At 48.7% G+C, this 24,325-nt stretch overlaps 1 protein-coding gene across 3 annotated transcripts; it reads left to right on the forward strand.

The window, feature by feature from the left end:
* The first annotated feature begins 211 nt into the window (after positions 1-211).
* Positions 212-19,245, forward strand: LOC105006500 (F-box/WD repeat-containing protein 7). 3 transcript variants are annotated; one of them, XM_013132665.3, is made up of 13 exons: positions 212-289; positions 1,386-1,988; positions 11,683-11,765; positions 12,511-12,652; positions 13,351-13,485; positions 13,736-13,859; positions 15,053-15,189; positions 15,290-15,403; positions 17,351-17,532; positions 17,914-18,139; positions 18,246-18,456; positions 18,627-18,798; positions 18,879-19,245. In XM_013132665.3, the coding sequence occupies exons 2-13, from the start codon at positions 1,446-1,448 to the stop codon at positions 18,979-18,981; spliced, it is 2,172 nt and encodes a 723-aa protein (XP_012988119.1). In that variant the 5' UTR covers positions 212-289; positions 1,386-1,445; the 3' UTR covers positions 18,982-19,245. The 3 variants fall into 3 exon arrangements, with proteins under 3 accessions (XP_012988119.1, XP_010863387.1, XP_012988120.1); XM_010865085.4 differs by having other exon boundaries at positions 228-474; XM_013132666.4 differs by lacking the exons at positions 212-289; positions 1,386-1,988 and adding an exon at positions 9,545-10,360.
* The last annotated feature ends 5,080 nt before the right edge of the window (positions 19,246-24,325 follow it).

Consider the following 24,325-nt stretch of genomic DNA (forward strand, 5'->3'; position numbering starts at 1 on the left):
TTTTGTCAACTAAAAACTAAGAAATCAGCTAAGAAATAAAAGCTGACACATTATTTCTCAGACGCGATATTACCAAAATTTGAGTTGAATTCTAATTAATGAAATAATCAGAAATCAACTCAAATTTGTTCTACAATCTGACTATTAGTGGCTGTTGAATCTAGAGAAACAACATAGCTCGGATCATAAATTGCGTCTTAACAAAGCGCCTGGGAGAGTAAAACGGAGTTGACGTCATCACAGCGCGCCATACCGTTTGGTCTTTCAAGAAGATAAAAGAGACAGAAAAGTGGGTATTTCTCCGGACGTTTTTGGTGTTTCTTGTTTATATCAGTAGATTCCATGCACTGTAGTGTCTGGTGAAAGGTGAGGTAAGCGTATATTTTTGGAGAAAATAGTCCAAAATCACCCTTATCTCGAGTGCGAAGAGGACAACACGCCACTATTAGCAACAACGGGTCTGTTTCTGAAAAGGTGAGTTTGCTGTTTACTTGTGTTAGCCAAGCACGCGGGGACGGCGATACTGCAATGTAATACCACATTTTGTTCATTCATGAGCATTGAATGTCAACGAACTTGGAGAGCTATCTATAGTAGATACTCTTATCCAAAACGCGAATGTAAGTTAAGAAATTCTATCAAACACGTCCTTGTCATCTTTGTCTCAGTGCCGAAGGAAAACTGTCTTAAATATTTAATGTAGAATGCGCTACAAATAACAATAAAAACGACCTTGGGTTTTAATGCACGGTATTTGTTGTTTCTAACCGCATGCGTTAGCAACATGACCCCCCCACACACACACTCACGCTCCTAAAACCGGCTCACGTGCGCGGCTGCAGGTCCCCCGTTTTTCCTGGGGTGTATTCATTGGGATTCACAAAACGTTTAAGTGGCAAAGACTTTCCTCGATTCGGTGTTATATTGGACCCATTTACTGGTTCGTTGTGTGTTTTCAAAACGATCGCAGTTAAAATGCTGGGTTTAAGTGTGATGAATACAGTACACCCTTGAAAAGGTGACACGTGCGTGGTCAAGGAAGACTGCCTGTGAAGTAGATCTCCCGTGACCTCGTTACTGGGATTGTTTCAAACCAGGACAGGCCGTCCCCGGGGGAGGTAGTCATCTACGTTTTTGCTCTCCTACCCAAAATTCAGAGTAACTGATTCTAATAATTGTCTGGATGTAAATCAGGTTAGTCATAACTGGGGTTGGTTTTTAAAACCCTCTCTCCCCCAATTTCTAAAACCCCCACTGTGCCCCATTTCATCTGTTCTCTCTGGAGACAGTAGAACATGTAGAGTTTTTTAGCTGGACATGTTATAACTTCCTCTGCCATTTAGTTTTTTTATTCCATTGGTGGTGTTTCTCTGCTCTGTTCCCAGGATGCTTCACCGTTCCTGTGATTTCATCTGAAGACGGAAGGAGGGAAGTCCAGCCCGGAGATGAAGCAGGATCCCCTGACTAGGGAGGGTGACACTGTGACCTCCCACACAGGGAGGAGAGACACGCCCACCTCCTCCACCACCTCCTCCACCTTCTCTTCTCTCTCTTCTGTGTCTTCCCTTTCTTCCTCTCTGTCGTCTACATCCTCTTCAGTGGAAGAAAGGAGTAAGGAGGGAAGTGAGGAGGAGGAGTTTATTGGACGGGAAGGGGAGGAGGACCGTGTCTCCATAGTGACCATAGGGGAGGAGTCCTGTCCCTCAGAACCGTTTGGTACTGTGGGTGGCCCGGTTGACGTTACAGCCAATGAGAGCACAGCAAGGGGCGGGGACAGCCAATCCAAAGCCTCTCAGAGTACCCAGACTGAAGAACAGCGGGAGGAGGAGGAAGATACGGGCAAGGAGGAGAGTGACCGTTCTGCCCTGTTAGAAGATGAGGAAGAAGATGAGGAAGATGGAAGGAACCAGGTTTTTGTCTCTGAGTCCCTGGGGTTAACGTCTGACAGACAGACCCAAAGGGCCTCGTCGGCTCTGATCAACATCACAGTAAGGGCTGTCTTCCTCTCTGCCTTTGGCCTTTTCTTTCATAGTTTTTCCTCTAAGCTTCAAAAATGTGTATATATATTTTTTTAAATCTTCAAGTTGTTGTGCTCTCATTCCAAGTTCCCATAGAACTGTTTTAATAATTGAGCCAATTTTAGTGGGACCACCTGAGAAGGTACTTATTTCTACGGTGTTTGTTGATTGTGATGTTCACATTTAATTTCCTGGATGTTAGAGACATCAAGATTATACACTAGCCTTTGACATCAAGAAACATTTTTCTGACGTTTGTTTCATCTCTGTGGTCTTTATAGACTAGTTTTAATCTCTGTGGTCATTATAGATCGTTCGTCCTGTGTATACGACACGCGCTGATATGATGACGTCCTGTTCTCTGTTTCATTGTTTATGGTTGTTTTTGCTGTAATCAGTAACTGAATGTGTGGTAATGTATGGTAATCACTGTGCCCTCTGCTGGCTATAATCAGTAACTGAATGTGTGGTAATGTATGGTAATCGCTGTGACCTCGGCCAGCTCATTTTTGTAAACCAATAGAACTGTTTCTCTGTTGGTTTACAGTCTAAACGCGCTAGTGACGGTCCTGGGTCCGACCCGCTTTGTGCTCAGATCCACCTCAGACTTGTGTTGTTGCATGGTTAGAGTCGGGGTCCAGCTGTGTCACTGCTGTCCCATGTTTGTATCCTTGTCGTCATACGCCAATGCCCCGGGCTCCTGCACACCCTGAGCTATGGGGTTCGTATTGGCCTTTTATTTATGAGCACCAGTGTACCGAGAAGTATTTTGGAGTCCAGGTTTAACACCTCAACACATTTGCTGCTGTACTCCTGATCTGTATGTTCGCCCTTTAGGAATCTGCATTGAATGAGTGTCGCTGTGCAGGTTGATTTGCTGCTTCCCCCTGGTGGCTGAATTAGTCTATTGCAGCTGTGCAGGTTGATTGGCTGCTTCCCCCTGGTGGCTGAATTAGTCTATTGCAGCTGTGCAGGTTGATTTGCTGCTTCCCCCTGGTGGCTTAATTAGTCTATTGCAGCTGTGCAGGTTGATTGGCTGCTTCCCCCTGGTGGCTGAATTAGTCTATTGCAGCTGTGCAGGTTGATTTGCTGCTTCCCCCTGGTGGCTGAATTAGTCTATTGCAGCTGTGCAGGTTGATTGGCTGCTTCCCCCTGGTGGCTGAATGAGCGTAGTGCAGCTGTGCAGGCTGGTGATTCGCTGCCTCTCCCTGGTGGCTGAATGGTGGTACTGTCACTCCTGAGTCTTATTTCAGGTTATTTGATTTTGGGATCCACTACTCTCCCATGTCAAACCAGCCTGTGATGTCACGCCATTATGTTTTTAATGGGGTGTTTTTGTGTTGTTCCTATCAATGCTTCTTTTTGGCCCTGGGCTGAAAATATCAGTTTGTCCTCTGGTTAAATGAAGGAACCTAGTTTGGCGGAACATGTAAGCGGAGAAGAAGTGAATATCTCTGACTGACTACCCCTTGTTAAACAGCATAGCGGTTAGAGAAGCAGATTTGTATACTATAGGTCCCGAGTTCGTATCTCCTCCCAGGTGAAGCGAAATACGCATTGTGAAATATTCCGTATTGACAAACTTCGCTGGCTAAAACCGAAACCGGCGGTATCTCCCCCCCTTCCCCATTTAACACCCTCCATGTGACGTTCAGGTCCACTGGGGGCTTGTTTATATTACGCCACATTTTTCTGACCCATATCGAAGAGAACTTGAGACGCTAGATTATTTTGTTGTGTCAACTTGCAGATATCATTAGCTCAAGATGCCACCTTCTGAGGTAGTGTGTGTCTCGTTTTCCATAATGCCCATCTGGAGTTTTGAAAGCGTGAACACTTTCCTCATGTTTTTGAAGTGGGCTGATGTCCAGGTTTAAGTCTTTGTTCTGGGGGTCCGGGTTTATAACCTTCCTTCACACTGGTGGCTGGTCTGGGTTTATAACCTTCCTTCACACTGGTGGCTGGTCTGGGTTTATAACCTTCCTTCACACTGGTGGCTGGTCTGGGTTTATAACCTTCCTTCACACTGACTGCTGGTCTGGGTTTATAACCTTCCTTTACACTGACGGCTGGTCTGGGTTTATAACCTTCCTTCACACTGGCGGCTGGTCCGGGTTTATAACCTTCCTTCACACTGACTGCTGGTCCGGGTTTATAACCTTCCTTCACACTGACTGCTGGTCTGGGTTTATAACCTTCCTTCACACTGGCGGCTGGTCTGGGTTTATAACCTTCCTTCACACTGGCGGCTGGTCTGGGTTTATAACCTTCCTTCACACTGACGGCTGGTCCGGGTTTATAACCTTCCTTCACACTGACTGCTGGTCCGGGTTTATAACCTTCCTTCACACTGACTGCTGGTCCGGGTTTATAACCTTCCTTCACACTGACTGCTGGTCCGGGTTTATAACCTTCCTTCACACTGACTGCTGGTCCGGGTTTATAACCTTCCTTCACACTGGCGGCTGGTCTGGGTTTATAACCTTCCTTCACACTGGCGGCTGGTCTGGGTTTATAACCTTCCTTCACACTGGCGGCTGGTCTGGGTTTATAACCTTCCTTCACACTGGCGGCTGGTCTGGGTTTATAACCTTCCTTCACACTGGCGGCTGGTCTGGGTTTATAACCTTCCTTCACACTAGCTGACAATCCAACTTCCCCATTGGTGTACAGGGAAAAGGGTCTGTCTTTTGAAACTGGTGCTGGTGGCAGCGTCTTTCTGTGTGTCTGTTTGTGCGTATGAGTTTGTCATAGTTTTTTTTGTGTGTGAAATAATAGTGTTGGATTCCGTTCTTGTGTCCAGACACAAAGCACCAGTTCCATTCCCTGGAGGAGCCGTGTGTCTCCATCCAGTCTGTCACTGAAACCATCAACCATAAAATCTGATGGTCAGTCCACCTGAACAGTTATCATGTGGTTGACTTTGGTGAGGTTTTTGTTGTTGTTTGGTGTTGTTTCTCAGCATTATGACATACAAACATGCCCTTCATTAACTACCAATATTTTGGTGGCATTCCACGAACATCTACCACAACTGTTTAAATACAGTCAAACTGATCATGTTGGTTTATCAGTATCTTTACTCCTCAAAACCAGCATGAATTTACTCCTCAACTGCAGTGTGTTGTAGATGTACACATTGATTTCAGATTCCTATCAAGTTAAAGTCTCCAACTTGTCTTTCGCATCACATCACACTCCTCTGATTGGTTGGCTTGGCAGGCCTTCTGGCCTGGTGGCTTTTGAATTCAGTGATGACCCTCCCTCCCCTTCCGTAGGCATGGCAACGGTCTTGTCTGGTGGTCTGTGGTGGAGCCGTCGTCAGCAATTATCCTGAGATTTCACTGTACTCACACACACACACCCTTTTCTGTCCTCTCTTCCTTGGGGCGAATATAGTGGAGTAAAATGCTCACGACATTAAATATTCTGCATGTTTTCTATACCCTCTGTTTCCTGCCTGTTCTGTGTAGATGGATAATAATCCAGTCTGTTCTCCTCTGTGGGATGTTGGCTGTCTGAGGGGTTGTGGTGTTGGCATTCCAGTCTCTTGCAGTAGAAGTGTGGGCTTCCCTCACACTGGGGCGAGGCTGGCTTTTTGGGTGACAGCTGACTGTCTCCATTCTCCATGTCCGGGAGAGGGATTGTGGGAGTCCTGAGGTGACTGGAACATTCTCCAGATTCCCAGGGCCGGCGGGAATGTCAAGATGACAGGATGGAATTTGTGCCACTAGGAATTCTGCTCTCTATTTTAGAGAATCTGACCTGCAACTCAAAGGTTGCTTGATTTAATCTCCAAGCTGGCAAATTGAAAACTCAAGGGAGTGTTCCCAGATCGTTGATGGGAATGTGCTCTCAGTCCAGTCAACTTGTTCTTAACACAACTCTTCTGTGTGTTTGTCTTTATACTAGTACTACAGGGTTGGCCACCAGTTATAGCGACAGGAGAGGTTTTATTAATTTTTTGTCTAATATTGACCACAGCTACACTGAGAGTATGTGGAACATAATCAACATAACATTACAGTGATTACAATATGATGCGGACGGAACTTTAGTGGCTCTACTTATTTCAGAAAAACGCACATCAGTCTTATTAATCAGAAAACGTTATTTTAATTGTATTGTGCTGTTACATTATTGGCCACCAGAGGGACCCCTGACCCATGCCTTGGCTTGAGCTGCAGAAACAGTTGACCGAGTCACAAACAGGCTTGTTTCTAATGTTATCTGTGGAAATGCGTAATTTAGCAGAATTCCTGTTGTTTTGGATTTATATGTATATAAGAATTCCCCACATTTAATATTTGCTTTACATTGCCAACCCAGTGATTGATTTAAAGCCCTTATTGTTTTTTATTTCTCAATCCAGACATTCCTTAGGTCTCTCCCTGTTCTCTAGTCTAGCCCTTGTCCTCATCTAATGCCTCTCTGTAGTCCAGCCCTAACCCCAATGCCTCTCTGTAGTCCAGCCCTAGGCCTAATCTAAAGTCTCTCTGTAGTCCAGTCCTAGGTCTAATCTAACGTCTCTCTGTAGTCCAGTCCTAGGTCTAATCTAACGTCTCTCTGTAGTCCAGTCCTAGGTCTAATCTAACGTCTCTCTGTAGTCCAGTCCTAGGCCTAATCTAACGTCTCTCTGTAGTCCAGTCCTAGGCCTAATCTAACGTCTCTCTGTAGTCCAGTCCTAGGCCTAATCTAACGTCTCTCTGTAGTCCAGTCGTATCTCAATCTTTCTCTCTCCTGGGCCTGCTGGCGAGTTGCTATGGCGCTATGGTCTATAATCACCGGTCACCGTTGGGACTGGAGCTCGGTACAGGACGTTGGGCTGGGATGTTACTGTCCTGTCATGAGACCCTGCAGATTATCTGTGTTCTAGACCACAGAGGAATTACTGCTATGTGGAGAGACACATGCACACGCGTGCATTCAAACCCATTCGGTACACAATTACGCACGCCCTCCCTGTGTAGTGTGGAGCTGATCTGTCTGAGGTCACATTCCAGCACCTCCCAGCATTCCTGTTTGTCAGTTGGGCTACCTATCAGGCTGTGTCAGCACACACATTAGCCTGGACCACATTCCCAGGCAGACAGAATTCCCGGGATTAGAGTGGCCATCCCATTACAGAAACACAGGGGTTTTCCTGAACTTCCCATCCCCAAAAGATTCGGTCTAAAAGCTGATTGTAATTAAACTTAGATCAATGTAACTGTTTCCAGGCATCCAAAAAAAGAGCCTTTTTAAGTCCTTCATCAGCCAGTCGTGTGTTTGAGGATCCTTCAAACGGTCGTTGTGAAGTTCGTAAACAGTCATTCATCAGTCAGGTTGATCTTGCTGAGGTTGTCTCTTCCCTTTGATCTGAATCTGTCTCAGTGGAGTCCGTTATGTTAACATGAATTCAAATCACACTCAGCGTTCCGTATTCCGCTGTCTCCATGGTGAACCTCAGTGCTGTTCTCTGATTGGTTGCTGCTGGAAATGTCTTCCTTTCTAATTTTAACAATCATAGTAAGCGTTTCGGGCAAGCCTGGGGGAGTTGAAGATGGAGGCGTGTCCTCCTGAGTCCATCTCATCCATCTGTGATCAGGGCTGATGAGCAGTGGGTTCTGGGATGTGGAGCCGTTCTTGTGTTTTTGGCACGCCGGTTCGCTTTCACAACTCTCCTCCGTTCTCCTTCAGCCTCTGTGGGCTGTTTTGGCCCTCAGAACTGTTGCTGACTGGGATTGACTGCAGTGGTCTCTGGAAACCGAGGACAGTCATGCGTGACGAGCACAAGGGGCCGGCTGGAAACACGCCACTCGGTCCCTGCTGTCGCCCGTTTAGACCCCTGGAGCTTTCAGAGGACCGGTGGCTGAGTGCCTCCGTCTGTTCTGGGATCAACGCGTGACGCCTCAGTCCGTTATGGTGTGATGTGATTGGTCTGTCCGGGCCGCCTGTCGGACCAGAGCCTTCACACCGAGATCAGAGCAAAACACAGGAAATGCCTGTCCCGTGTGCTTCGTTTAGTGAAGTGGGTCTGACTGGGATATGGCTCACAGGGAATGGAGTAATGATGCTCTGAAGGGGGGGTGGGGTGAAGGGTCAGAGGTGGACAGAGAGGGAAAACAGACGGGGGGGGGTGAAGACTCAGGACAGGGGGAGAATGGGAAACAGGTGTTGTCTGCCCAGATAGGACGACACACCAGTTATAAAACCGCTTGACGAGGTTAGTGGTCAGGACACCGGGGATGAGGGGGGGGGGGGTCAGAACACCGGAGTGGGGGGGGGGGGGGGGGGGGTCAGAACACTGGACCAGAATGCTATAAACTACAAGCAGACTTTCTCTCTGGCACTTTCTCTTCGGATGTTTCCAGAACCTGTTTCCTGCCACTGGTTCCGTACACACTTGACTAAACATGACCACATTCTGGGATGTCTACTCAACAAACTCTGTGTTCATAATGCATGAGGACACGCCCAAGTGGTTTCTATTGGCCCCCATTAGGTCCTGTAGAGTGCAGCCGGCTGGTCGATCTGGCTTAGTGGTTCCTGTTTCCCAGGAGGCTTTGCTGCTGTACTGGGTGGTTCCTGATGCGTCTCACTTCTGGAACCCCTGTTGTTAAAGTCTGATGGCAGTTCCCAGGGACTGTAACCAGATGGGGGGGGGGGGGGGGGGGGGGGGGGGGGGGGGTGAGAAAGTTGACTGTTATGCTGGAGGGGTTCAGAGGCTATAATTTGGATTGTTGGTGTGTGAGCGTCTCTCTCCCGGATGACCTCGGGCCTAGGCAGCTGTGAGAACTCTGACCCCTGCCAGCCAAGCCCTGAGGAGAGTGGGTCCGAGAGGGAGGTGGGCGTGTGTGTGACCGACCGACCGCGGGAACTAACACGACCGGGAACAGATGGGTGACAGGAGTCAAAACCACACATGCTCCTTGCTCTTTCAACTCATCTTAAAGGGCTTTATTGCCATGGGAAATGTTTACGTTGCCGAAGTGGAAAGTGACCAAGATAAAGTGGAAGAAAATCTGGTCTGGTCACAGCCTTTTAGTACAGCGGAGTCCTTACCTCAGGTTTTCATGCCGTGGTCACGTGTGCTGGAGAAGTAACCTCTCTACAGCCCAGGGGGTGATGGCAATGACCAGGGGAAGTAAGGGAGATACCACCAATATTTATCTCCTTAATTAAGGAACGACTTAGTCCTGTTCACACCACCCACATTCCAGTCCTCTGCTTAATTGCAATGGGTTTGTGCCCTCTGTCTTTTTTTATTTATCTTGTTTTACTTTTTATTAGTAATTCATATTTTTGAAAACTGACAGTAAACAAGCGTTTCACCTGTTGACTAAGCAAATTATATACAATTTGTTTCAAATTGGTGTGCTTGTGGGCAATCGTGGACACGTCTATTTCTCACGCCTAATGCGCAGGGTTTATTTTGTGGTCCATCTATCTGTCATGTCAAGGAAAAAACACAACCCCCCCCCACCCCACCCCCGCCAACCTCGTTTGAACATTCCCCTGCTCCGTTCACGCGTGTATCCATTATTCGCTGTCTGAAAGAAGCTGGTGTTATTGTGCCTAACCGTGTGTTATACCTGGCCGGTGGCCATACATACCTAATCTAATCGGGATGGGAACTGTGCGCGCGTGCCCGCAGGTGGCTGTGGATGCATGCGCAACAAGCCGGTAAGAGGGCGTTGGTTCAGGCTCCATCGCTGCTGCTGGCTCATCTTCCTTTTCTGCTTGGTACCGGCGAGGTTCGTAACGTTACGGTTCCAGCTAGACGCTCTCCTCGAGCCTATTACCGCAGCACCGTTCGCTTCCGGCCCCCACGGGGAGATGTACAACATACGTGATCCTCTTGTGCTGCCTGCTGGGAGGAACCTACCAACGGAGGAGAGGACAAGCGACGACCTGACTAAATCAATATTCTTTCCCCTCTCTCCTCCCATCTCCGCGGCTCCACCCCCTCCCTGCCTCCCGGCATTCCTCTCTAGACCGCTGTGCTGTGTCGCCCGGGTAGGCTTGGCAGTGGGTGAGAGAGCTCCCTCACCGAACGACCTGCGCGTGTTTTGATAACTAGCTGGGATAAATGTAACTATGCGAGCGACCTCATTAGGTGGAGAAGAGACTTGTCGGAACATGTCCCTCGGAGATAACGAGCTGCGCTACGTTTGGATTTAACCGAGAGACAGAACATTTCACCTTCGTACTTAACAAGAGAGCCACCTAGCCGACTACCGGATTATCTTTCTCTTTATCTGTGGAATTGTGTAACCGTGAAGGAGATAGTAACAGCGTTGTAACGCAGGGATTCGGTCACCATGGGTTTCTACGGCTCGTTGAAGCTCATCTTCTATAAAGTAAGTGGCGGGGTCATTTCTGCTCACCTGATTTAACTTTGTGATTTCAGTTCACTGATTGTGTGTGTTCCCCCGTGCACCAGTTCACATGAATGTTGGTGTGTAATGCGGTTATTTAGCGGTTATTTCGTGTTGTGGTCGGGGAGCGGCTAGTCTTTATATCCAAGGGAAATGGACCACTGCGGAATAGGGATAGTGCGAGGGCAGTACGTCACGCACCGGTTTCGGTCACTCGCGCCGCCTCTTGCCATCAGTGGGTCCCTGAGAATTATAGTCTAACGTACGAGCGAAACCTGGAAGATTATTCCTTGCTTGTTTTCAGCGGTCGTGAGTTTTGCCCCGGGCTGTTGTGCGTGTGTGTGCGCGCGCTCCCCTGCTGCGCACTAGGTGTGTTCGAGCCGGGGAAAGGGGTGGGGGTGATTTAACCAAACGTTCATTTGGCCAAATGAATTACGTTGGAATTATGTTTTTTTTTACTTGACACGCATAGAGGAGTCCCCTTGACCAATGTTTTTTTTATTTTTCTCCCCAAGGCATTTCTTTGTGTCGCTTGCATTTTAGGGGGTGTACATTTGGCTATCTGTTTAAGCTCTTTGTGACAACCGCTGATGTTAAAGTACATTTCAGTGGTTTGTCTTGTGGCGACAGTTCCCTGGGGGTTTCACTTGGCTTGAGGCATAATGTGTTCCCGATCTAATCAAATTAGGGGTGTGTTCAATTAAATTGTGACTCATGTGGGAGTCTGCCATTCCTGGCCCTTTGCTCTGAACCCCGAACGGGCTGTGGAGTTTTCCTTCAGCTATTTTAGGAGAACAGTGCCCTCAAGGCATTCCTGTAATTTTCGTCATGCTTGCCGTGGGAGAGAGTGAAGTGGATGGTTTTAATTTCAACCGCTCGATCAAGGACGCAAGAAATACTACTTTCTGCGTTGAGTAATTATGAAGTGTTAATAGTGAGGTAATCATTCAGTCATAAAGTTTTATTCTTAAGTCCGTTAACAATTACGAGAACACTGACCGTTAACATTGTATAGTTTTATATTGTTAAGCATATTGTGATTACGTAGACAGTTTGTCATTGATTAGACTGCTTATTCTGCTGCAGTTGTCCTGCACTCATTATGGACGGCAGCCAATCGTTTAAAGTGAAATTCTGTCTCGTGTGTGTGTGTGTGTGTGTGTGTCCTCTGCGAGTTTCTGCTAGGTGGGGTTTGTACTTCTGTCAAACAAATCTCTGATTTAATACATGCCGTTTTCCTCTGTGACTTTCCCTCCCTCTTGGGTAATAATATGGTGTGCTTGCCATCTAATTCTCTTTCTCAGATGAAGAGGAAGTTGGACCATGGGCCAGACATTAGACCATTCCATTCAGGGAAGAAACACTGCAAAGGCCCTGACTACCTCAGGTAAATGCACTGTAGACACACTGGGTATCCCCTGGTGTACGCACTGTAGACACACTGGGTATCCCCTGGTGTACGCACTGTAGACACACTGGGTATCCCCTGGTGTACGCACTGTAGACACACTGGGTATCTCTTGGGCAGAAGTTGTACTTGTGTTTATTACGTGGTCCACTTACATGGTAAGATAATGAGAACTTTCTCATTTGCAGCAACAACCTGGGGAGGAATTTGGTGTAACTACTCAGGGACAGGAAGATAAACGAATCAAAAATCACTTCAAGGATTCAGTCAATCTTTTTGTTATTGGTCAGATGTTTTAACTGCTACACCACTCAGGAAGTAGTTCAAATAAACATTAACTAGCATTTTTCCCTCAAGAGAATCTAATCTGTGGGAAGCTATGTCCGGTAAACCTTTGCTGGAACAGATTCGGTGAGGCTTGTTTGTTAAACTAGACACAGAAACATCAACTAAAATATTACGTAACATTGGTGCCACATGTCACTCTGCTGTTTTACATGCTAGCTAGTCCGCTGTGAATTTATGTTTCACTTATTTCTTTCACTCGAGTCTGGTTTCCGTTTACTAAAGGGTTTTAAGCAGGTTAAATAAGTATTGCATGTTGTGGAAGATGCATAGTCAGTGTGGGAAGCAGAAAGTCTAAAACGGTCAGAATGAAAGAAAATGCTGAACATTTCTGTACTAAACCCATAATCCGTTAGTAATGGGTTCTCCTCTCCTCCAGTCCCTCCAGTCTTGTTCCATTCCAGACCACGCCCACTACCTTTGGGGACCTGCGGGCAGCCAATGGGCATTCAGCTCAGCGACGACGTGTCACCTCGGGGCCGCCCCCTTCCGGGCTTCAGGACTGGCTGCATGTCTTTCAGGTGAGACCACGACACAGAGTGCTTTCTGTCTGTCTCGGTGGTTCTGTAGTTGACCCAGAGGCTGCCAGGCTGTGTCTCTGTGGTACTGTAGTTGACCCAGAGGCTGCCAGGCTGTGTCTCTGTGGTACTGTAGTTGACCCTGAGGCTGCCAGGCTGTGTCTCCGTGGTACTGTAGTTGACCCAGAGGCTGCCAGGCTGTGTCTCTGTGGTACTGTAGTTGACCCTGAGGCTGCCAGGCTGTGTCTCTGTGGTACTGTAGTTGACCCTGAGGCTGCCAGGCTGTGTCTCTGTGGTACTGTAGTTGACCCTGAGGCTGCCAGGCTGTGTCTCTGTGGTACTGTAGTTGACCCTGAGGCTGCCAGGCTGGGTGGTTTGGGTGTGATCGTATGTTGACCGTTCGTGGCCTTCAGACTTCAAGCCGGTCTGAAACCAAGGCCCAAAGCCTGTCATTCTAGCGCTCTGTTAAAAGTCATGGCAGCGTGGTGATATGAAGGAGATTCATTAACCCGTCAGTGGCGTGATGGTCGTTAACCCGTCAGTGGCGTGATGGTCATTAAAGTCTGTCTTTGCCGGACGGAACCCCAGAGGCCTTGTTATGCAACTAGACATGTTTTTCATTGAGTTATTTATCCCTCTCTTTCCTCCTCATCCCCCTCGCCCTCTTTACATCCTCTCCCCCTCATCCCGCCCTCTTGTAGGCGTGGAGCGGTCCTGAGCGGCTACTGGCTCTGGATGAGTTGATTGATACCTGTGAGTCCAATCAGGTGAAACACATGATGCAGGTCATCGAGCCTCAGTTCCAACGGGACTTCATCTCCCTGCTGCCCAAAGAGGTGAAAACACACACACACACACACACACACACACTTCCCAGGTCGCATAGCTTTTCAAGCTCTGATTTTGTGACATATTGATTTGTTTTAATAATTGATAAAGGGTTATTGATGGATCCGTTCTGTTAATCCTGTGTTTTACTAATTGATAAGGGGTTATTGAGGGATCCGTTCTGTTAATCCTGTGTTTTACTAATTGATAAGGGGTTATTGATGGATCAGTTCTGTTAATCCTGTGTTTTCCCGGTAGCTGGCTCTGTACGTCTTGACGTTCCTGGAGCCCAGAGATCTGATGCGTGCAGCTCAGGCCTGCTCCTATTGGAGGATCCTGGCCGAGGACAACCTGCTTTGGAGGGAAAAGTGTCGGGAAGATGGTAAGACACACACACACACACCACTCCCACAAGGAGTGAATGGTACAAACGGGGCGCACAGCAGAAAGACACACACACCCTTGTGGCACGACACACATGCATGTATTAAACTAGCATAGTAAAAGCCACACCTCCTTTCCTGTCAACCTGGCTGACCACTCCTCCTATCTGCAGCAGTGCAGCAGCTCTCACTGCGTCTGAATGCCACTGGCTCTTTGCCAGTCAGCTAGGATTTACTAGTAACAGTGCACCCATATCAATGAGTTAGCTGCTAACATTAGCTTTACACTGGGTACATACCAATGAGAAGCAGCTAGCGTTAGCATTACATTGCATTAAGCAATGAATTTGTAGCTAGTGTTAGCATTCCATTGCAGCCATGCCAATGGGTTAGCAGCTAGCATTATATTGCGCCCATAACCACTATTTAGCAGCTAGCTTTAGCGTTGCATGGCACACATACAAATTAACTGCTAGGGGGTGCATTACTTTACACCCATGCTAATGATTTAGCAGCTATCAGTAGCATTACACCTACAGTAATGAGAAGACAATGCTAACTCTAGCTGCTAATTCCATGCTAATGTGATTGAAGTTTGCAATAGCAAATATGGCTGTCTAAGTGTGTCACTGTGACTTCACGTTTTAGAGGTGTTGGATTTGTTCATGAATTTACTCAGAACCAAGTGCCTTGTGTGAATTTACAAAGGGTTCAATGTTTTGTCTTTCTAATAATCGTGGATAGCGTTAGCTGTGTGGATAGCGTTAGCTGTGTGGATAGCGTTAGCTGTGTGGATAGCGTTAGCTGTGTGGATAGCGTTAGCTGTGTGGATAGCGTTAGCTGTGTGGATAGCGTTAGCTGTGTGGATAGCGTTAGCTGTGTGGATAGCGTTAGCTGTGTGGATAGCGTTAGCTGTGTGGATAGCGTTAGCTGTGTGGATAGCGTTAGCTGTGTGGATAGCGTTAGCTGTGGGGATAGCGTTAGCTGTGGGGATAGCGTTAGCTGTGGGGATAGCGTTAGCTGTGGGGATAGCGTTAGCTGTGGGGATAGCGTTAGCTGTGGGGATAGCGTTAGCTGTGGGGATAGCGTCAGCTGTGGGGATAGCGTCAGCTGTGGGGATAGCGTCAGCTGTGGGGATAGCGTCAGCTGTGGGGATAGCGTTTGAGTGATGCCGTTAACCCTGTGTTTCCAGGAATTGACGAGCCCCTAGTGGTTAAGAGGAGGCAGACGCTGAGACCTGGTTTCCTCCTTTCACCCTGGAAGAGTGCCTATGTCCGACAGCACCGCATCGAGACCAACTGGAGGACTGGGGACATCACATCACCCAAGGTAACACACAGTCACCGCGCGCACACACACACACTCCAAGGTTTCAGATGAAGCTTAACGAGGGTTGTTTAATCCGTGTGTATCTCCTCTTACTACCCAGGTGTTGAAAGGTCATGACGATCATGTGATCACCTGTCTGCAGTTCTGTGGGGATCTCATAGTCAGTGGGTCCGATGACAACACACTGAAAGTCTGGTCCGCTCTCACTGGCAAGGTAAGACTACCACACACACACACTCTCACTCTGGGGATTAATACGACAGTGTAATTATCAAACCCACGTGTCTTCACATACTGAACCGAGTCCCATGTGACCCTAATAGAACTACATGTAATCAGGTCGTATAATGTTGTAGCCCTCATAGAACTACATGTAATCGGGTCGTATAATGTTGTAGCCCTCATAGAACTAAAACACCACGGACCTCAGTCGTAATGTGAATGAGAGTTCTTCAAACAGCTGTACAGATTCATTCAGCACAACAGTTTTATCGACTGCGGTGTTGTCTTGGAAGATGAACGGTGTGGCCCAGCGACGTGAAACCTTTATTCAAACCTGCGCGTGTGCCGTTGCTGTGGCAACCCAGGGAAGGGCGTCGGTTCGACCTCCGGAAGAGGTGGCTACTTTGTTTTCTGATAGGGCCTTGACGTCCGCGACCTAGTGCTACGACTTCCACAAGATCAGCGCTAACCTGGTTATTCTGCCTCCCCCCTGGCTGGGAAGTGGAACAGGCCACAGGGGACCCGCTCTCATATCGTGGAACAGTCCATGTGGTCTTAGGGGAGCTGACCCACTACAGTTATGGTTCAATCTAGCTCATATTATTCCTGGGCTGTCCTGAAGGTCGTCTGGTACAGTGGGCTGTGCCAGGGCCCCCAGGGGCCCTTAGTGGCCCCCCAGCGTTTAATCCTCCACCAGAAGCCCATGGCGCAACAACCCAATGGGAAGCACAGTTAAAAGTTTGTGGTGTTTCGGAAATGGAGGACGGACGGAGGGAGGGATTTCCCAGACAGTTAGGAGTCCCTGAGGTTTGTCAAAGGCTCTGTCTGGGTTGTGGGACGTTCCTGTAACCTGGTAAGCGTGTGTGGTGGCGTCCTCGCCATGGGTCTAGGCGTCCAGATAACTCCTCCATTGGAGTTGACTTCAGTCTGATTGCAGTCTTTCTTCTAGGCTTGGAAACACACACACACACACACACACACACCTGCGAGACAGAAGCTAGTGTATAGGTTTGTTTGTTCAGTGCCGAGTTTGTTAGTGAAGCGTCTAGTTTCCTGTGTGAAACCACCTTTAGTCAACACACACGCAACCTGATCACAGAGAGCTGCTGGTACTGTTAAGCATTGTTGTTCTTTCACCAGTTCCTGTCAGTCGAGTTTCGATGAACATTCTTCAGCCAGGGAGCGCGTGTCTCTGTGCTGAAGGCTCTGAGTTTAGTTTATGAGAGAATCTTCTAATTGCACAGCTCTGTTCTCCCATTGTCCCTATTCGACCCGTAACCCACTGCCTCCGACCAGAGATAAGGGCTCTGTAGGGAACAGGGAACCATTGAGTGTCTGGGTGTCTGTTTCAATACAGTCTCTGTCTTCGCTCCAGTATTTGTGGAATGTCAGGTGTGATCTCACCACTCCCTTCACCGTCCACACTCTTCTGTATTTACAGCCATCGCCTAGGAAACCCCTGGCAACAGTGGAATGCCCCCCCCTCGCTGTCTGTCTTTTTCTTTCGCAGAGGTTTTTTCCCCGGGGTGGGTCAGTGGAGTCAGTTTTGACCTGAGTTTAATGGCTCTTGTCTGGACCGATGTTCACGCCTCCGTGTGGGCTTCTGTGAATCACCTCCTCCGTTTCTGGTTCTCCTCCCCTTTTCCCAGGAACGTGATTTAGTTACATTAGCTGATGTGGAATTGTCTCCGAATCTCCCCGTCCCTCCTGTCTCAGAGGAGTCGCTGGGCAGTCAGGAATGCAGCCTTCAGCAGAAAGGGGGTTTAAAAATAAAAACCTGACATTCCAACATCGGGGAAGGCCGTAGCTTTATCTCCTCTGGTCTGAATGTCTCCAGGCTGGGCCATGGGCGGAATGTTTCCATGAAGACCCTCCTGTTGTGCTGCGTTTCCTGACCGGTGTTGTCGGTGTTATTGGACCTGATTTCTCTTCTCTCCAGTGTCTGCGTACGTTGGTGGGCCACACTGGAGGGGTGTGGTCCAGTCAGATGGACGGGAGCGTGGTGATCAGTGGCTCCACCGACCGGACCCTGAAGGTGTGGGACGCCGAGACCGGGGAGTGTGTCCACACGCTGTACGGGCACACCTCCACTGTTCGATGCATGCATCTGCACAACAAACAGTAAGTTGAGACATGCGCGCGCGCGCACACACAGTCCTATGCTTTGGAATGTGTCAAAGTTTTGTGATCACGCGCTGTTTCGGTAGGGCGGAGAAATGGAAAGCCATTTGCTTTAGTTCCTGTTTGTTTTGGCAATGCCGCAGCCACATAATGGCTGGATGGCACAGTTAGAAACACCAACAACGTTCGTGTTTAGACATTGAATTGGCCTGGGATACACCCCTGACCTCTATAACGCCCCAGATGTTCTGTCTAACCTTGCTAAGCGTTTCAGCGCCAAACGCCGTGTTGTTCCTGCTCAGCGTTTTCTGTCTCCGTTCTAAACGTGCCTGGATGTTCATTTTACACCTGCCTCCACTGACCTCTGACCCCGTCCCCCAGGGTGGTGAGCGGCAGCCGGGACGCCACGCTGCGTCTCTGGGACGTGGTGTCAGGCGAGTGTCTCCACGTGCTGACGGGTCACGTGGCGGCGGTTCGCTGCGTGCAGTACGACGGCCGCAGGGTGGTCAGCGGCGGTTACGACTTCATGGTGAAAGTCTGGGACCCCGAGACGGAGACATGTTTACACACCCTGCAGGGCCACACCAACAGAGTCTACTCCCTGCAGGTTATAACCGCTTATAGAGGGCCTGGTACATGACATAAGGGGTTATGACAACGGCTGTCTAGATATTGTGCTGCAGGGAACCAACCCTTGCTTGTCTCTGGTCTAGTTTGACGGAGCGTACGTGGTCAGTGGCTCTCTGGACACCTCCATCAGAGTTTGGGACGTGGAGACCGGGGGCTGTGTCCACACGCTCACCGGCCACCAGTCGCTGACCAGCGGGATGGAACTGAAGAACAACATCCTGGTCTCGGGGAACGCCGACTCGACCGTCCGGGTCTGGGATATACGAAGTGGACAGTGTCTTCACACGCTACAAGGTTAGCTTCAACGCCTTCAGAGTTTTTCATCGGCCTTGAAGGGGGAGTTTTAGAGTCTTCGATGTCTAATCTGTGTTGTGGAGGAGGCGTGTCTAATCTGTGTTGTGGAGGAGGCGTGTCTAATCTGTGTTGTGGAGGAGGCGTGTCTAATCTGTGTTGGTTCCCCACAGGACCCCATAAGCACCAGTCAGCCGTCACGTGCCTCCAGTTCTCCCGTTCTCTGGTGATGTCCTCGTCAGATGACGGCACGGTGAAGCTCTGGAGCCTGGTCACGGGGGAGTGGCTTCGGGACCTGGTGGCTCTGCAGAGTGGGGGCTCCGGGGGTGTGGTCTGGAGGATCAGGTAATGAGGAAACACTGAACGGCTTTAGGTGTTGTTATTGTTTGTTTTTGTTGTTTGTTCATGGTGTTTGTCTCTTCCAGGGCATCTAACACCCGGCTGGTCGCTGCGGTTGGCAGTCGCAACGGGACTGAGGAGACCAAGCTCATGGTGCTGGACTTTGACCTCACTGACAGCCACGAGTGACGTCATCAAACAGGGACGCGCGGTGTCATGAGGGGCAGGACGTGATGTGCTCGTCTAAGGGAGTGACATCATAGGAGGATGTGATGTCATTATTGAGGCACCTGATATTTTTTATTTGAAGGAAGTTGGAGGACTGGAGTAGTGTGACGGCTGGTCAACAAGCCGTCAACACCTTAATCAGTCCCCCATAATCCTCCGCTGCCCCTGGACCCAGTTGGAGAATCACCCCCCGACTCACCGACCCCACCCCCCGACTCACCGACCCCACCCCCCGACTCACCGACCCCACCCCCCGACTCACCGACCCCCACCCCCCGACTCACCGACCCCACCCCCCGACTCACCGACCCCACCCCCCGACTCACCGACCCCACCCCCCGACTCACCGACCCCACCCCCCGACTCACCGACCCGACTCACCGACCCCACCCCCCGACTCACCGACCCCACCCCCCGACTCACCGACCCCACCCCCCGACTCACCGACCCCACCCCCCGACAGACTGAACCCACCCCCCGACTGACAAACCAAAAGCCAAAAGGAGTAGATAAGCTGCTGTGACGCCCCCTGCTGCTGAATGTATAGACTGTATATAAGTCCATCCGAGGAAGAGTGCCCCCCCCCCCCGCGGCTAGCATGACAGTCTGGCGGAGCCATGGGTCTGGGCCAGCTGGACCGGGTGTTGCCCGTTCTGTCCTGTTTAAACCGGCTGCTGCCGGGTTCCAGAACAGGCTCCAGGTCCAGAACCATCACAGGAGAGACGTGGTTCTGACGGGCCCCAATTGGCCCACTGTTCCGTGCGTAGTACACTACTCTGAACCCCCAAGGACTCTATGTGAGGAATGGTTATGGGACCCTTATAGCTGTTGTGATATAATGTAGAATACCGATGTAAATATAAAAGAAATGTACATAATGCTGTTTTTATATAAAAATGAATATTGTGCAGAGATTGCCTTGAGGAGGAAGGGAAAAGATTATTAAATAAAAAAAAAATAAAAGGACAGATTGTTGGTCTGGTTTGGGTTGGTTTTTACTTGTTGATGTTATGATTGGCAGTGGGGAGCGTTTTGTCATTAAACAACACGCCACGACTGGATGAGCACATTCCGGACGTTTGATGAATGTATAATAATGTAGGATAATTAATATCTAACAGCTTGTTGCTGTAGACAAACAAGATCCACAGTTTGTTGGGATGGAACTACACCGGGGGAATATTTTACTTTGCAATCGAAAATACTAGTTTGAAACCAGGATGTTAGTTCTTCTTGTATGACTCCTCTCTACCCCATTTAAATGTAGCCCGAAAAACAAATTGAGGATTTCATAACTTCTTCAAATAATAAACAGGCAGTATCAAGGTGTTTGGTCTCAGGGACAGCATTACTTTTCTACCATTGTTTGTAAAACGGTTTGAAAGTGAAAACTGTACCTTGGTCACACATTCAACCTCTTGGTTCTTGGTATCAGTCTCTGGGTGGTTGTTACCTGGTCTTGGTTCTTAGTATCAGTCTCCAGGTGGATGTTACCTGGTCTTGGTTCTTGGTATCAGTCTCCAGGTGGATGTAACCTGGTCTTGGTTTTTGGTATCAGTCTCCGGGTGGTTGTTACCTGGTCTTGGTTTTTGGTATCAGTCTCCGGGTGGTTGTTACCTGGTCTTGGTTTTTGGTAGCAGTTTCTGACTGGATGTTGCCTGGTCTTGTTAGTAGCTGTCCTGCTGGAAGGTAAATTCCTCTCCCAGTGATGCTGACTGGAGCAGGTTTTCTGCGATTTTGCCTTTGGTTTTTAGTGTTCTGTTCCTTAACATCTGAAACCTCCCATTTTTTGCCAATATCACTCATCCCATAACCTAATGCCGCCACCACCATGCTATATCACTCATCCCCATAACCTAACGCCGCCACCGCCATGCTATATCACTCATCCCCATAACCTAACGCCGCCACGCCATGCTATATCACTCATCCCCATAACCTAACGCCGCCACCGCCATGCTATATCACTCATCCCCATAACCTAACGCCGCCACCGCCATGCTATATCACTCATCCCCATAACCTAACGCCGCCACGCCATGCTATATCACTCATCCCCATAACCTAACGCCGCCACCGCCATGCTATATCACTCATCCCCATAACTTAACGCCGCCACCACCATGCTATATCACTCATCCCATAACCTAAAGCCGCCACCAACATGCTATATCACTCATCCCCATAACCTAACGCCGCCACCGCCATGCTATATCACTCATCCCCATAACTTAATGCCGCCACCGCCATGCTATATCACTCATCCCCCTAACCTAATGCCACCGCCATGCTATATCACTCATCCCCCTAACCTAATGCCACCGCCATGCTATATCACTCATCCCCCTAACCTAATGCCACCGCCATGCTATATCACTCATCCCCCTAACCTAATGCCACCACCATGCTATATCACTCATCCCCCTAACCTAATGCCACCACCACCATGCTATATCACTCATCCCATAACCCTCTGTAATAAGGAGACACTAACAAATGTTTGGCGTTTCTCTCTAATCTAAGGCTTTGTTTTCCTAGGCCAAAAGCTGCATTCAAAAAGCTGTATTTGAATGAATTGACCTGTTTTTCTGTGTGTGCCGAAGACCCTACTAGAAATAACCACTATGAACAAACCGCCTGTTGTAAAATCACTATGAACAAATGACCTGTTATAACCACTATGAACAAACAACCTGCTATTATCTCTATGAAGAAATAACTTGTTATAACCTCTGAGCAAATGACCTGTTATAACCACTATGAACAAATCTGTTATAGTTTCAATGATGTGTCACTATAACTACAAAGGAGAGTTTACATATATAAGTTTTTAGCACCTGCTCCATGAAAGTTATCCTGCCCCCATATAAATCTCTACCTGATAGATACTGATTCAGGATCAGTACCTAGGGAGACCTCACCCCAGTGCCTTTTCCTACAAGTTTTAACTGATGTGTTGCTTGTTTAGCCTTGAGCTAGTCTCTCCTCCTCCCTCTCTGCTTCACAGTTCCTCACAAACACCCACACACTATGAGAAATGTGTGCTGCTCTAATGGCCTCTTAGTTTAATTGGGTTCTGTCCTTCTCTCCCCCCCCTTTCTTTTAATTTCTCCCTCTCGTATTTTACATTAGAGTAATAACCTGCGTACTCATGCAGAGGGACATACAGTTGGGAGTGAATAGATGTTTCTCATCCAGGCACCACAAGCAGCCTTCCCAACCTGCTTAGGACTGACACTGGTCAGAGGAAAGGAAGGTCAGAGGAAGAGCTTTGATGACAGACTGACACTTCTCTCCTTATTTCACCCCCTCGCCTGTAAAAACAAACTGTGATTAGTGTTACTTCAGGCGTTACTGGTTAGGGTTAGGGTTGGGCGATTTGACTAGGGTTAGGCGATTAGACTAGGGTTAGGGTTAGGCGATTAGACTAGGGTTACGTTCAGGCGTACGATTTTGGTAACTGAGGTTTGGGTTAGGACTAGGGAAAACGAAGAACGTGGATTTCTAGGTCTTGTCCCGGTCTCGGGTCCCCACAAGGATAGAAGCAGAGTGAGGGGGACAGAGAAGTGCTAGGGCAGATTGGGGGAGCTGAGGGCTCGTGCGGCCCATGTTCACCTCTGCTCAGAACACACAGATTCTATTGTCCCTGGGACGAGTTCTGGCTGTCTTCATCTGTAACGTCATCAGAAAGTCACAGAACAAACAGCATGAAACCCAGACCCTCCAGGGGCACCTTATTCCCTAGTAGAGCACGACTTTGAACGAAGCCCTGACCCACAGTGGGACAGCATAGAGGGTTGGGCCTCCATGTGGGACGCCGCTCTGATCTAATTAGACTAAAAGCAGAATGAGAGAGTAGAGAGAGAGAAACCGGGAGGGAGAGATGGGTGAGAGGTTGAGGGAGGGAGGGAGGGAGGGAGAGATGGGTGAGAGGTTGAGGGAGGGAGGGAGGGAGAGATGGGTGAGTGGTTGAGGGAGGGAGGGAGATGGAAAGTGTGTGTGTGTGTGTATGTGTGTGTACAACATGAAACAGGTCTGTTTCTAAACCCTCTGTAGGATTCCGCACAGAGTTGTGTGTGTGTGTGTGGACCTTTAGATCCTAATTCGTCTCAGAGCCTCATCCTCCTGCATAATATATGTCTCCACATACACAGATGCAGACAGACTCTGCCTGAGTTCTGAGCGTGCCGGCTGTAATGCAGAACCACAACCCTGTGGACATCTACCTCGCATTCTTTCTCACCCTCTCTGTCTTCTTCCCTCTCTCTCTTCTTCCCTCTCTCTCTTCTTCCCTCGCTCTCTTCTTCCCTCTCTCTCTTTCTGACTCACTCATTCCCTCTGTCAAGTGCAGCTAGTATGCGCATACCATTGTTTGTTTTGCGTGTGTGTGTGTGTGTGTATGGACACGTTAGTTTGGTTTCTTTGAATGTGTGTGTATGTGTGCGCGCGTGCGTGCGTGTGATATCTTCTCTGAGTGGACCTCTAGATCACAATTCAACTGAATGGTAACAGTTACCAGGGCAACAGAGAGAAATTCTTACCAACGACCACTACTACTGCCACTACTCTACAGTATATGTGTGTGTGTGTGTCTTGTATGCTTCATATTCATCTGTGCTGGTTCAACCTGCATACATAAGGTTGGTGTGTCTGTACTGCTTCCTTTCAGGGCTCCCAGGAGGCATTGCATGTTGTCCAGCAACATCCTGAGTGGATGGGGGTCCTTGGCCTGCTAGATATGCTGTGGTTGTTTATTGGACAAAGTGTTATTCAGCAAACTTCCTGGTTGGACGAGCAGTGAGAAAAGAAGCAAAATGGCTCTTTCCTCTCTAGTGATTCCTCTGGTCTCTATCTAGCATACTGAGGAACTGGCATCCCAACCACTTGGAGACAGCTACGACAGCCTTGGACTGACCTCAGACTGCAGGGAAACACTTTTCTGGACATGTTTCAGACTGCAGGGAAACACTGTTCTGGACAGGTCTCAGACTGCAGGGAAACACACTGTTCTGGACAGGTCTCAGACTGCAGGGAAACTCACTGTTCTGGACTGACCTCAGACTGCAGGGAAACACACTGTTCTGGACAGGTTTCAGACTGCAGGGAAACACACTGTTCTGGACTGTGAGTAAAGAACCTTTACCCTTTAGGTGTGATTACCAATGCTACCAAGACAAAACAACCTAATACTCCGCTACCCAGCGTTCATGAGGTACTCTGTATTTTTCACCCTCCTGAGTGCTGCCTTCAAGAGCGTACATCACCCACACGGGATAGCTGAACGTGACCTTCAGAGGACGAGCCA

Source organism: Esox lucius, chromosome 24 (assembly GCF_011004845.1).
Source record: "Esox lucius isolate fEsoLuc1 chromosome 24, fEsoLuc1.pri, whole genome shotgun sequence".
Lineage (NCBI taxonomy): Eukaryota > Metazoa > Chordata > Actinopteri > Esociformes > Esocidae > Esox > Esox lucius.